General features: G+C 35.0%; 1 protein-coding gene across 13 annotated transcripts in view; it reads right to left on the bottom strand.

Moving 5' to 3' along the window:
• The window catches only part of LOC123261717 (potassium voltage-gated channel protein Shaker), a 1,350,734-nt gene that overhangs the window by 954,944 nt on the left and 382,552 nt on the right, over nucleotides 1-13,238 (bottom strand). For 12 of the 13 annotated variants that reach the window (XM_044723493.1, XM_044723492.1, XM_044723494.1 and 9 more), the window contains exon 2: nucleotides 5,337-5,460. The exons of the other annotated variant lie outside the window; for it this stretch is intronic. In XM_044723493.1, coding sequence (XP_044579428.1) covers nucleotides 5,337-5,460 — 124 coding nt within the window. The remainder of the gene's footprint in view (nucleotides 1-5,336; nucleotides 5,461-13,238) is intronic. 13 annotated transcript variants of the gene reach the window in all.

The following is a 13,238-nucleotide window of genomic DNA, read 5'->3' as shown; positions in this document are numbered from 1 at the left end:
GGAATAATAAAAATAAAAAAAAATCAGAAAATATCAATCGTCGGTTGATTTGACATGAGTGAATTTCCTCATGTCACAATATATATAAAATATATATATATATATATATATATATATATATATATATATATATATATATATACATATATATATATATAGCATATATATATATATATATATATATATATATATATATATATATATATATAAATATATATATATAAGCAACTTTTTTTTTCTTTGTTATCGATAAACTTGAAAACTACTGGACCGATCGGCATGAGACTATGACCATTCGACGCGGAATTAATTGTAAAAAGTTTTAGGCTATTCATTTTTTGAATTCCATCAACCCTTTACCATTTTTTTTTCAAATTTATGTGGATAGTCATTTGTTTCTGCTACGAAAACAAATGAACATCACTTCTTCTTTATATTCGAGCGCACAAGGACCGGCAAAATGTCTAACTTCACTTCGATGCTTATAAACGCGTTTCCACACACCCTCCCACGCATTCACCCACGCACTCCCACACATCCACCCACGCACTCCCACGCATCCACAAGGTTGTGACATGAATTATTAGACCGTTGTCTATAGCAACGGTTTTGTTAATTAATTTCTAGGTTATGTAAATATGGCATTCATTTATGCTACTATCTTTTGTTTAAAAATTATTCATCTTTCAAAGGTTATGTAAAGATGTCATTTATTTACCCCATCTTTTGTTTCAAAACAAAAAAGATTCTGTGTGTCATTTAATCGATTGTGTTTTGTTTAGTATTTATTGGTTATGATACGTTTAGTATTTGTTAATTAGTTGAATGAAGAAGAGGGCCTCCAACTTATAAAAGTTAGTATAATTAATATATTCACGTTGATTATATATTTTATTTTAATGAAATATATTTGTTATTAGTGACTTCATGGATTTTTTAATTTATTAAAAATTTTTTATATGCATTCACAGAATCCCATCATGCCAAAAAAAAAGTTGCAACTAGGCCGATCTACAACTATTGCAAAAAGAATGAGGCTAATACGATTGCGAGGATCCGTTGATGAGACAATAGTAGAAAATAATCTCCATAATCAAGACAATATCGAAATCAATGGTATCAATCCTAACGATGCTAATATTGATACAAGTGACATTCGTAATAATAATAATAATAATAATAATAATAATAATAATAATAATGATAACGTTAATAATACTACTGGACTATACAATATGTCTCCATGGGGAAAGCGAAAAGAATATAGTGCATTTAACTATGATATAAGAATTAAGTATGATGATGATCCAGCATTTAAAATTGGAAAAATGTCGTTTATTTGCGCATATTGTTCTGCACTACGATGGAAGGATGAATGTCATTTAATTCGTTGTTCCGAAGGAAAAGTTTCTTTACCACCGATTCTTCAACCTCCCCAACCACTCTATAATTTGATAAAAGGAGTACACAGCAAGTCAAAACATTTTCTTGAAAATATCAGAAAATATAATGCTGCTTTTCAAATGAAATCTTTCAGAGCATCTAAAGTTTTCAATGATGTATATTTACCGACATTCAAAGTTCAAGGACAAGTTTATCATACCATTGGTAGTATCTATCCTGTTGACGAAAACCAAGAAAAATTTTTACAAATTTATTTCATTAAAGATTTGAATTTTCAAGCTCAATCTAGATGTAATATATTTGAGAATAATATTGACAAGGATTTAATCACCGAGCTTCAATCCATGCTTCATCGAAATAATCTATATATATATATATATATATATATATATATATATATATATATATATATATATATATATAGGGAAAGTGGGTTTCGTAGACCGTCAATCACGCAAAAACCACTGAACATATTGACATGGGACTAGGACCATTCGACGCGGAATGAATTGTAGATGGTTATAGGCTACTTATTTTTCGAATTCCATCAATCCTTCACCATTTTATTTCTATTTAACTTAGATAAACATTTTTCCCGCCCATAAAAACAAAAGACGAGCATTTTTCTTTAATTCATTTGTTTTTTTATCGGAAGGGTATTACGTTTTTTTTTTTTTTTTTTTTTTTTTGAGAATTTAGTTCCATCTACCATCGCGTGGGCGGATGCGTGGGCAGAAGCATGGGCGGATGCGTAGGTGGAAAATTTCACTAATTATTTCATTTAGGCATGAAGGGTATTACGTTTTTTTTTTTTTTTTTTTTTTTGAGAATTTAGTTCCATCTACCAACGCGTGGGTGGATGCGTGGGCAGATGCGTGGGCGGATGCGTGAGTGTAATATATATAAGCGAAATAGGGTTTCTTTGACTAAAGTTGACGTCAAAACTACTGAAGCTATCGGGATGGGACTACTACCATTCGACGCAGAATTTTCCGTAGATAGTTATGGGTTACTTATTTATTGGATTTCATCAACCATTTGTCATTTTTTTTACGATTTACTTTTACATACATTTTTTCCCGCTAAGAAAAACAAAAGACTCTCATTTTTTATTCATTTGTTTTTAATACGATTTTCTTTTGTTTTTATTACATAACCTTAATATTTGATTGATTTAACGTCATTTAAAAAAAGTTTCAGAAAAAGAAGCTTATTATTTTTGGTGAACTGTGTCGAAAATTTATGTTTATATGCTGATCGTATGTTTGGTTATGATAATTATCTGAAAATTAATTGGTTTCATGAAATAAAATAGTTAGATATCTATGAAATCTACTGGAAATGTTGTTGTTCATAAACTAGAACTTTTTGAAACATGAAACTTCAACCATATCTATTGAGATTTAATAACATTTACTAAAAATTTCCTTACAGCAAACGTCTCTTTAGCAGCGGGAAAAAAGTAATTGCTAGGTTTCCAAAACTTAACATTACATGTAGTAATTCGGTCAACGGATTAAGAATTTTATATACATATTATTTTTGCTGATTACATAACTTATAAATTGTTCTTATTGCCGGATCGCGGGAATGTATCTGATTAAAATGAATGCATTTTCCAAACACTGGGTATGTGAAAAATAAATTTGGCTACTTATTTAAATAGAATTCGTAAAAAACATGCTAAATTTATTTTCTATAAAATATTGATGTCACTGAGAAAATTTTAAATAACAAAAAAATTCTTTGCAATTGAAGCTAGACAGATTTCAACTTTACTTATGAGACTTGCAGTGACTTTAACTAAAATTTCAATACTCATTTGGAATCTGTACAAATCAAAACAATACTCTAATTAAATTTCAAGTCTATATCTAAAAATGCAATTTTATAAAGCGCCCAGCGAAGCGGGCGGGTAACAGCTAGTATATATATATATATACTAGCTTTTACTTGCCCGCTTCGCTGACCGCTTCATAGAACTGCATTCTCAGATATAGAATTGAAATTTCTTGACACAAGAAATTTCACTTATTCCAACAAATCAATTCCCTTGCTTCAAGAATTACGTTTCTTGATCCAAGAAAATTTATTTAAGTCAAGAAAATTTTCTTGTTTTCAGAAAATTTCTCTCTTGCTCCAAAAAATTAAATAACTTGATAGTAAATTTTCATTAATATTTCTATTGACTAACATGTCAAATAGGAAGATCAAATAATATTGAATCATTTTTTTTCATTCAATATGTATAATTGCGCGCTAAAATAATCTATAATGGGTATCAAATATTCAAGAGAAAAATTTTCTCAAGATGAGAAAATTGTTTTCTCAGCTGAAGTAGGTGGCGCTGCATTTCTAAAGTATCTAAAAATCTTGATCAAATATAAAAATTTCTTGTATCAAATATTTATGATAATTTGAATTAAGAAAAAATTACTTCCACCAAGAATAGAATTTCAAGAAAAATTTTTACTTCGGTCAAGACAACTTCGGTCTTCCTTCGGGCGACGGAAAATTTACTTGAGCCAAGAATTTTGTTCTTCGGTCAAGAAATCTTTCTTTCTGTGTAGAAAATAAATTTAACATGTTCTTTATAAATTCCATTTAAATAAGTAGCTAAATTTATTTTTAACATATCTAGTGTTTGGAAAATGCATTCATTTTAATCTGTTACATTCCCTTGATCCTGCAATAAGGATAATTTATAAGTTATGTAATCAGCAAAAATAACATGTATGTAAAATTGTCGGTCCGTTAACTGAATTATTACATGTAATGTTAAGTTTTGGAAACCTTACCATGATTTTTTTTCCCGTTGCTATAGAAACGTTTGTTGTTAGGAAATTTTTAGTAAATGTTATTGAAACTCAATAGACATGGCCTAAATTTCATTTTTCAAAAATTCCTAGTTTACTTACAACATTTTAAGTAGATTTCATAGAAATATAACTATTTTATTTCATAGAACCAATTATTTCAACACTTAGTTCATCAGTCATAATGAGCTTCTTTCTAAATTTTTTTTTAAATGACGTTAAATCAATCAAATATTCAGGTTATATAATAAAAACAAAAAAAATAGTATTAAAAACAAATGAATGAAAAATAATGTGAGTCTTTTGTTTTTATTAGCGGGAAAATGTATATAAAAGTAAATCGTAAAAAAAATAATAATATTGATAAAATCCAAGAAATACGTAGCCTATAACCATCTACGAAAAATTCTGCGTTCAATTGTAGCAGTCCCATCCCGATTACTTTAGCCGTTCTTGAGTTATAAATAGTGTAACTAACACGACTTTCTTTTATATATATATATATATATATATATATATATATATATATATATATATATATATATATATATATATATATATATATAGATATCTGTGTGTATGTGTTTACATGTATTTATATCAACATATTTAAAAATGATAACTTGTTTGGCGTTTGATAACTGAATCATGAGTTTGTATTTCTTAAACTTCAGGATGTTCAACATTAAATTATGTTATTATCTAGAATATACGATGTGCATATTTCAAATTATTGTCTAACAATTAATGGGAGTAAAGGTAAAGAATAAAATCCACTTAGACAAAAACTACATGATGTAGTAAGATTTACATATAATTAAATATCATTATGTTGAATATTTTTCAAGAATATCGTTATTAGTGAGGTAAGATGTTAACTCAAAATTACATCGGATTATTAGAGATTAGAAACCAAAATTCCACAGGTATTGACCAACGAAACTCATGACTATTTTCTAGAACTATTGTTCAAAACTATTTTCTAGAATTTTTTTTTCAAGCCGGCTATATACGATCTTCAAAAATTAGTAATTTAATAGCTAATTTCTTCATAGAAGAAAGAAATATATGATAGATATATTTGTAAAAGTCAATTAGAAGTTAATGAACTCTTACATTAATTACAACTCTTCCACAAAAATCATGATCATGTGGAATCGGTTCAAAATGTGCTACTCCTATGTAGTGAGTGTGAGAATTTGGTCCATCATCGTCTTGGCTGCTTAACTTTGGTAATGATCTGGAAATCAATATATTTTTGTTGTAAATAATTACACCAGATAGAGCTTATAAATTTATAATTACACAATGAATTTCGAATGTATGATACAAATTTTTTCGCTTGCTTGTAACAAATTGTAATAAGAAAACTAAATTTTGTAATGCAGATTCTTATGATGAAAACATCTTGTTTTCAAAGAAAGAAATGATTCTCATTATAAATATAACATAATTCGAATAAATTTATTTATAATAATCGTATGAAAAAACCATTTTCGTCGAGAAAACTGTTGTTGAACCGAATAACAATTTTTTTTTTAATCGATTAACGGCTATCTTCTACATAAATAAGTGGTTTTCATGGCTTATATTGTGGAGGTGTCATGTCAACGTAGAGGAAATCAATACCACTAATTATAAAAATATCAGTATTTTAAGTTAATTAAATTAACTTCTTAATTATTTTTAATCTCTTCATCGATCTTGTGGGCAGCCATGGAATGTAAATGGCAACTTCATACTATTTTGTGTAGTTGTAATCCGAACAAAAACAGTTTCACTGTAAAAAAGACGCGCCAAGTCCACGTTCATAAGACTATTAGGAAAAAAAAAATTTTTTTTTTCTTTACAAAAAGATACAAAATAAAAAAATTAAAAAATCCAAGTAACCGATATGATTGTTTTTGATTTTCGGAAATTAAAAAAAATTTTATTGTAAATTTAAAAATTAAAAAAAAAATTTTAGAACGTATTTAGTGTGCGTCATTGTGTATTTCAATTTTTTTAAAGTCTTAGTAAATAGATTTTACGAATTTCATTAAAAGTAAAATATTTTGCAACCACACACACTAAATACGTTCTAAAATTTTTTTTTTAATTTTTAAATTTACAATAAAATTTTTTTTAATTTCCGAAAATCAAAAACAATCATATCGGTTACTTGGATTTTTTAATTTTTTAATTTTGTATCTTTTTGTAAAGAAAAAAAAAATTTTTTTTTTCCTAATAGTCTTATGAACGTGGACTTGGCGCGTCTTTTTTACAGTGAAACTGTTTTTGTTCGGATTTTAGTATTTTTTGTAATTATAATGAAAATTTACAATTGGTACCAACTTAAATCTCGTGTTGACTGCATTTTTTACTGCAAACTATCCCCTTGAAGCTACAGTTTATGTAGATGTAATTCCAGTGCACCCTGGCGGCCGTAAATGTAAGCTGTGAATTACTTTTTTTAACTGTAGTTGCTTATCTATAGGAGGATTACTACACATTTTTATTTTATCTAGTCTGTGGCGCTGACCTTTCTCCATAAAAAAAAAGTCAGGATCGAAATTTGTGAGCGAGCTATAGTATGTGCTGATAAAATTTAATAATTTTAAGTAAATAAATTGTTATAAGTGAATATAATTAATTAATACGGTGAAATAAATTATGAATTACTGTTATGATAAACAAATTGGGTAAAAAAAGTACCGTAGAATTAAATAAAATTTCGCAGCCTCAGAAAACCGTTCTGCTTACAGTAAACATAGTCGGTAGTCTGGCGCTCCGTTTACAACGGATTTGAACGGAACTTGGCGCCAGATTCTACCGAATCTGTGAATTAATTCTTCTCAGCTTATTATTTACTTATAAAAAGAATATAAAGATAGCTGTTACTAAATTGTTACGTATCATCCTAACCACCGCCAATACAGATTCCTGTTGTTTCTTTAAGGGGCTCTTGCATGGGTTCCCTCCCGGAAAAAATGGCCTATTTTATACAATTTTTTTTAATAAAAAAATTAAAATATTTTATAAAAACTTTTGACTCTCTTAAAGATACATGTTTAATAAGGGATTACTGAAAATAAAAAAAATAAATATTGAAAACTCTGCTAATGTGTCGTCATTTCCGGTAAACCCTTGAAAAAAAATGCGTCCGCGTGATCAGCAGAACTCCTAGCAGGATCATCAGAAGTGAAAAAAAAAAGTGTGTGTACTTATGTACGCACGTAAGAAGTTATATTTCTTTGGCGTAACAAGATAAAAACCTTTCTAAAAATTTTATCTTTCGCGTTATCCTACGTTTGTAGAAAAAACGACACTAATAATAGAAAAAAAAGGTATTAAATGCATTAAAAGTTTTATTATAACGCATTAGATAGTTAAATACAGTTTATTTGAGTATCATAAAGAAATTGTTTCTACATAATTAAAAAAATCTGGAAATCGGTTGACCCCGCAGACCTACCCTAGAACTTCCCGCTAAGTTTGCATTTAAAGCACCTTAAAATGTGTTTTTTGATTAATAAAGCTTTTCAAGCTTAAAGCATAGTTGTTCACATTTTAAGCTTAAAGAGCTCAAAATGTTTCTATTAGACAACTAGAACTTTTAAATGCGTCGTTCGATTTTCATTTTTAAAAAAGTATTCGACGCAGTGTATTCATAAAAAGAAATTAGGAAAACGGTTGACTCTAAAGGTCATCCCTGCAACTTTCCGCTCATTTCGTACTTAAGTGCACAAACCTACATTTATTACGTTTTTGAGCTCTTCAAGCTCAAAAATCTGCTAGAAGTTGAATAAAACACTATTTTTCGATTTTTAAACCGCAATAACTTTTGAATGAATGAACTGATTTTTACGTGGTTGGTAGCATTTAACGCAGTTTTTAAAGCCTTATAAAGAACTTTTAAGTTTAAATTGATCGAACAAGGAATTTCAAAGTAATTCCCAAAAAACGATTTTTTCGATTTTTTTCGTTAACGATAACTCACGAACGAATTAACCGATTTCGACCGGGCTGGCGGCAATCGAAGTATTTTTTTATGTTAAGAGCTAATAAGTTTTTGGAATTGATCGGTCAAGCCGTTAAAAAGTGATTCCGAAAAAACGACATTTAAAAAAATTTTTTTTTTTTAGTTTTTTTCAGATTTCCCAAAATCTACTAGTTCGAATCGATCCAAATTATAGTAAAATCTAAGTTTAGTCAAGCCCTTTCGAATGGTGCCAATCGCGATAAAATCGGTTTAGCCGTTCAAAAGTTATGAGAGGTTTACATACGGCCGCACACACACACACACACACACACACACACACACACACACACACACACACACACACACACACACACACACACACACACACACACACACACACACACACACACACACACACATACACATACACACACACACACACACACACGTACGGACATCATCTTGGGGCAGAGGAGAAATCGCTACCAGGCGCGTCTCCCCGTAGCGGATGGGAGAACGCTCGCTGTACCTGGTACAGAGGGTAAGAGCCAAATAAAATACGTTCCCGTGGACAAAACTCTTCTTTAATGGGTTGGTCACACTAAATGACCTAACAAGACGATCGTTCCCTGCTGTGACCCACTGGGAGTGACCGGAACCTCGTGTCGTAGTTTCCGACGATGCAGGCAACGGCTGATGTGAGCTTGCTCTGCCGAGGTGTAAGTTGCAGCAGTGGATCAGGAGCCAGCCACTTCGGGCCTTGATCAGGAAGTACGCAGTGAGTGTTAGAGATCGGAATCTTCACCGCTCCGAGCGAGTCTAGTCCGTCCGTGTATTCCGGGACTGGCTAAGTGTCGGCTAGGCCTCAGGGAACTGGGGTAGGAGTACTATCTCTGAGGGTACACCCGTTCCTAGTTATGACAACCCGCTCCACTCCGTACGATGCGCTGGTGAATTTAAAAGTATGAGTAAAATTCAGTAAAACAACAATAGTGAAAACGGGCCTCATGCCCAACAAGCAGCGACTGAAGCAAGCGCTGAAATGAAGCGGTCGCAAGCGTTGGAACGCCTTGAAAAGCTGACCAGTGAGCTAAATGACTTCATCCAACCTAAGGTCAATATCCACAAGGAGATTAAGACCAAGACGACCAGCGTAGCCAATGCCCTCCAGAGATACAAGAAACTTGATGAAGAATGGCGTTTAACAGTACGACGCACTTCTCGTACTACACCGGAGAGAAGCATTCAAGCAACTGTCGTGAATGAAGAAGCAATGGACACTGGAGCCGAAGGTGACGGTGAATCAGTCGCGGAAGACAGAAGCAGAACTAGCAGCAAGTCAACTAAGAGAAAAGATCGATCTTCTCCCGATCCAACGATCAGCCAAGTTGTGAAGAAAAAGGACCTGAAACCAAGCCCTCCGAAAAACACGGAAGTGCAGAACGCCGGAAAAAAAGATGTGACTGAATGGCAGAAGGTCCAATTCAAGAAGGAGAAGAAGGAGCAAGCGAGAGAGCGGTTACCAAAACAACCGGTGAACAAATCTCGGCCGGAGCCTAAGCGGAAAAAACCGCGAAAATTCACCAAACCAGATGCCTTAATTATTCGACCCGTTGAGAAGGCAAAATATGCCGAGATACTGCGTCGGATTGAAAAAGATGTCCCACCAGATCAGACCCGTGACGTCGTTGACAAGGTTCAAAAGACGAATGATGGGAATATGCTCATTACGCTTTCTAGAAAGACCGCAGACAAAGGACAAGCTTTGCTGAAGACCATCAAGAGCATCCTTAAAGAAGAAGCGCAAGTCGTCTGTAAAGGCCCAGAGAAACAGCTTGAAATTCGGGACATTGACGACAAAACAACTAAAGACGATGTCCAGAAGGCCCTACAAGAAGCAGCTGGAAATGACTACGAAATACTTGAAGATGTCATTAAAATTCGTCCGGCCTACAGAGGTACCTAAACTGCTTCGGTACGATTGCCAGCAGCAATAGTGCAGAAAATACTCGGAAAGACAGGCAAAATAAGGATTGGCTGGGTAAATTGCCGTGTCAGAGCAGTTAAGACACCACTACGATGCTATAAGTGCTGGCACTTTGGTCAAACTACTACCCAATGTAAAAGCGAAGTTGACCGATCTGGGCTTTGCATCAAATGTGGGCAAACAGGTCATCAAGCTGCTCAATGCCCAAATAAAGTGAAATGTGCGTTATGTGCAGAAAAACCTGGCTCTCAGGACACTGCTCACCGGTCGGGTTCTGGCCGATGCCCAGTCTTCCAAGAAGCACTCTAGAAGCTGACAAATAAACGAACATGAGGATACTGCAGCTTAACATCAATCACTGCGAAGCTGCGCATGACCTGCTTATGCAGACAGTACGGGAATTAAAGCTCGACGTTGTGCTTTTATCGGAGCCATATAAACATTTAGCTGGACAACCTTGGGAGACGGATATCACCACGAAAGCTGTGATCTGGGCTTGTGGTAAGCTCCCTTTCCAGAGTGTAGCTACCAATGGCAGCGCTGGCTTTGTGGCAGCATCAGTAGATGGCATCCGTTTTTACAGCTGCTACGCACCACCTAGCCTCTCAATTGCTGAGTTTACTGACTTCTTGGATCGACTGACCGAGGACGCGAAGCAACATCAACCAGTGGCGATAGCCGGGGACTTTAACGCCTGGGCAGTGGACTGGGGCAGTAAGCAGACTAATGCACGAGGAAGAGAGCTGCTGGAAGCTCTTTCTACACTAGATGTAGTTTTGCTCATCAGTTGTGACACACCGACCTACACCAAAGGTGACGCAAGCTCGATTGTAGACGTCACTTTTGTCAGTACCAGCCTTGCTAAAGGTAACACTAACTGGAAGGTACTGGACATCTACACTGCCAGTGACCATCATGCGATCCTCTGGGAAACGTCAAACGACCAGAACCTCAGGGGGCCTATCAAGCAATTTAACACCGTCGGTTGGAAGGTGAAATCTCTTGACCCAGAAGTATTGCTAACAGCCCTCGATAGTGATCCGATAGAGACTGGATGTGCAGAAGAACATACTAAGGCCCTGATGATGCGAGTAACACAAGCTTGTGATGCCAGTATGCCTCGCAAACGTGTTATGAATTCAAGACCTGCGGTACACTGGTGGAATGATCATATCAGCAACCTCCGCAAAGAGTGTCATCGAAAGAGAAGAATATCTCAGCGTGGCTATCAATGACCTAACTCTGCAGTGCTGATCGCAGAGTACAAAAAAGCTCGTCGTGAACTTAATAAGGCCATAAAAGAGAGCAAAGGAAGATGCTGGAAAGAGCTCATATACGAGGTCGACAAAGACGTGTGGGGTCGGCCGTATAAGGTGGTCATGACGCACCTGAAGAAACAACAAATGCCGTCACCTACGTGTCCCCAACTCCTTCAGAAAATCGTCACTGCGCTGCTTCCACAGCAACACAGTCTCAATTATCAGTCAACGCAAGATGAACTGGACGACATTCCACCTGTCACTGAAGAAGAATTGTTGGAGGCCTGTAATCGGGTAGGAAATAATAAAGCGCCGGGATTGGACGGAATCCCTAATATAGCCTTGAAAATCATCATAGAGGCAGCACCAAGATTATTTCTAGACGCTTACAACGCATGCCTCAAGGAGGGGACTTTTCTTCGTAAGTGGAAACAGCAACGGTTAGTACTTTTACCTAAAGGAAAGAAACCGCCAGAAGAACCGTCATCTTACCGACCCCTCTGCATGCTAGATACGGTGGGTAAGATATTTGAGCGTATCATCCATCAGCGAATAGATGCAGTAGTCGACCCACTCTTGGCAGACAACCAGTATGGATTCCGGAAAGGACGATCAACCCTGGACGCGATCAACCTGGTTGTTAATACGGCCAAAGAGGCAATCGCAGGAACTAGATGGAAGGGTGGAACGAAGAAGTACTGCCTGGTGGCTGCCTTGGACATAAAAATGCTTTCAATTCCGCTAATTGGGACTGCATCATGCAAGCTCTCGACGAGAAGAACGTGCCAACATATCTTCGCAGACTAGTGATTAGCTATTTTACAAATAGAGTGCTGAAATACGATACAAAGAATGGTCCGAAAGAGTATGATATAACCGGTGGTGTGCCACAGGGCTCTGTTCTTGGTCCACTTCTGTGGAATATCATGTATGACGGGCTCCTGAGACTGAAGCTTCCAAGATGTGTCAAACTGGTAGCGTATGCGGATGATGTTGCCGCAGTGATCGTCGCCAAACACCTCGACGAGATTCAACATCTGTTTGACATCACTTTTGAGAAGATCAACCAGTGGATGGATACAGTGAACCTACAACTGGCCAAGCAGAAGACCGAAGCAGTGCTTATTACCAGCCGAAAAATAGTTGAAACAATTAAGCTAAAAGTCGGTGACCGAGAAATCACATCACAACCTGATATACGATATCTGGGAGTGATGCTTGATGCCCGACTCAACTTCAAGCAGCAAGTGGAACACGTCTGTACGAAAGCGTCAGTAGTGAGAGCTAGTCTCGCACGATTGATGCCGAACGTCGGAGGCCCAAAGCAGAGCAGGAGGCTACTATTGTCATCAGTAGTCACATTGGTGCTCACCTACGGAATATCCATTTGGGCTGACGCACTAGACCCCCACGAAAATAATATATATACTCGGATATATACGTGGTATATATCCGAGTATATAAACTGCGTATATATCCGAGTATATATATTGTATATATACAGGGATATAAATTTTTTGCCCACTTATATATACCAAAGGATATATACGCGGTATATATACCGCGTGCGATGCTGATATATATACGCGGTATATATACCGCGTGCGATGCTGCTATATTCGCGGTATATATACCGCGTGCGATGCTGATATATACCAGTAAATATACCACATGCAATGCTGATACATTCAAGCACAATGTATACCAGTATATATACGAGTAAAAAAAATATGTACATTTGCACATATTTTTCATTCTGCATTAAAATAAATATATGTATATAAATAATTACCAAGCGTTTAATAATCTAA

The sequence above is a fragment of the Cotesia glomerata genome, linkage group LG3 (genome assembly GCF_020080835.1).
Source record: "Cotesia glomerata isolate CgM1 linkage group LG3, MPM_Cglom_v2.3, whole genome shotgun sequence".
Classification (NCBI taxonomy): domain Eukaryota; kingdom Metazoa; phylum Arthropoda; class Insecta; order Hymenoptera; family Braconidae; genus Cotesia; species Cotesia glomerata.
This window is presented reverse-complemented; position numbering and strand designations above follow the sequence as displayed.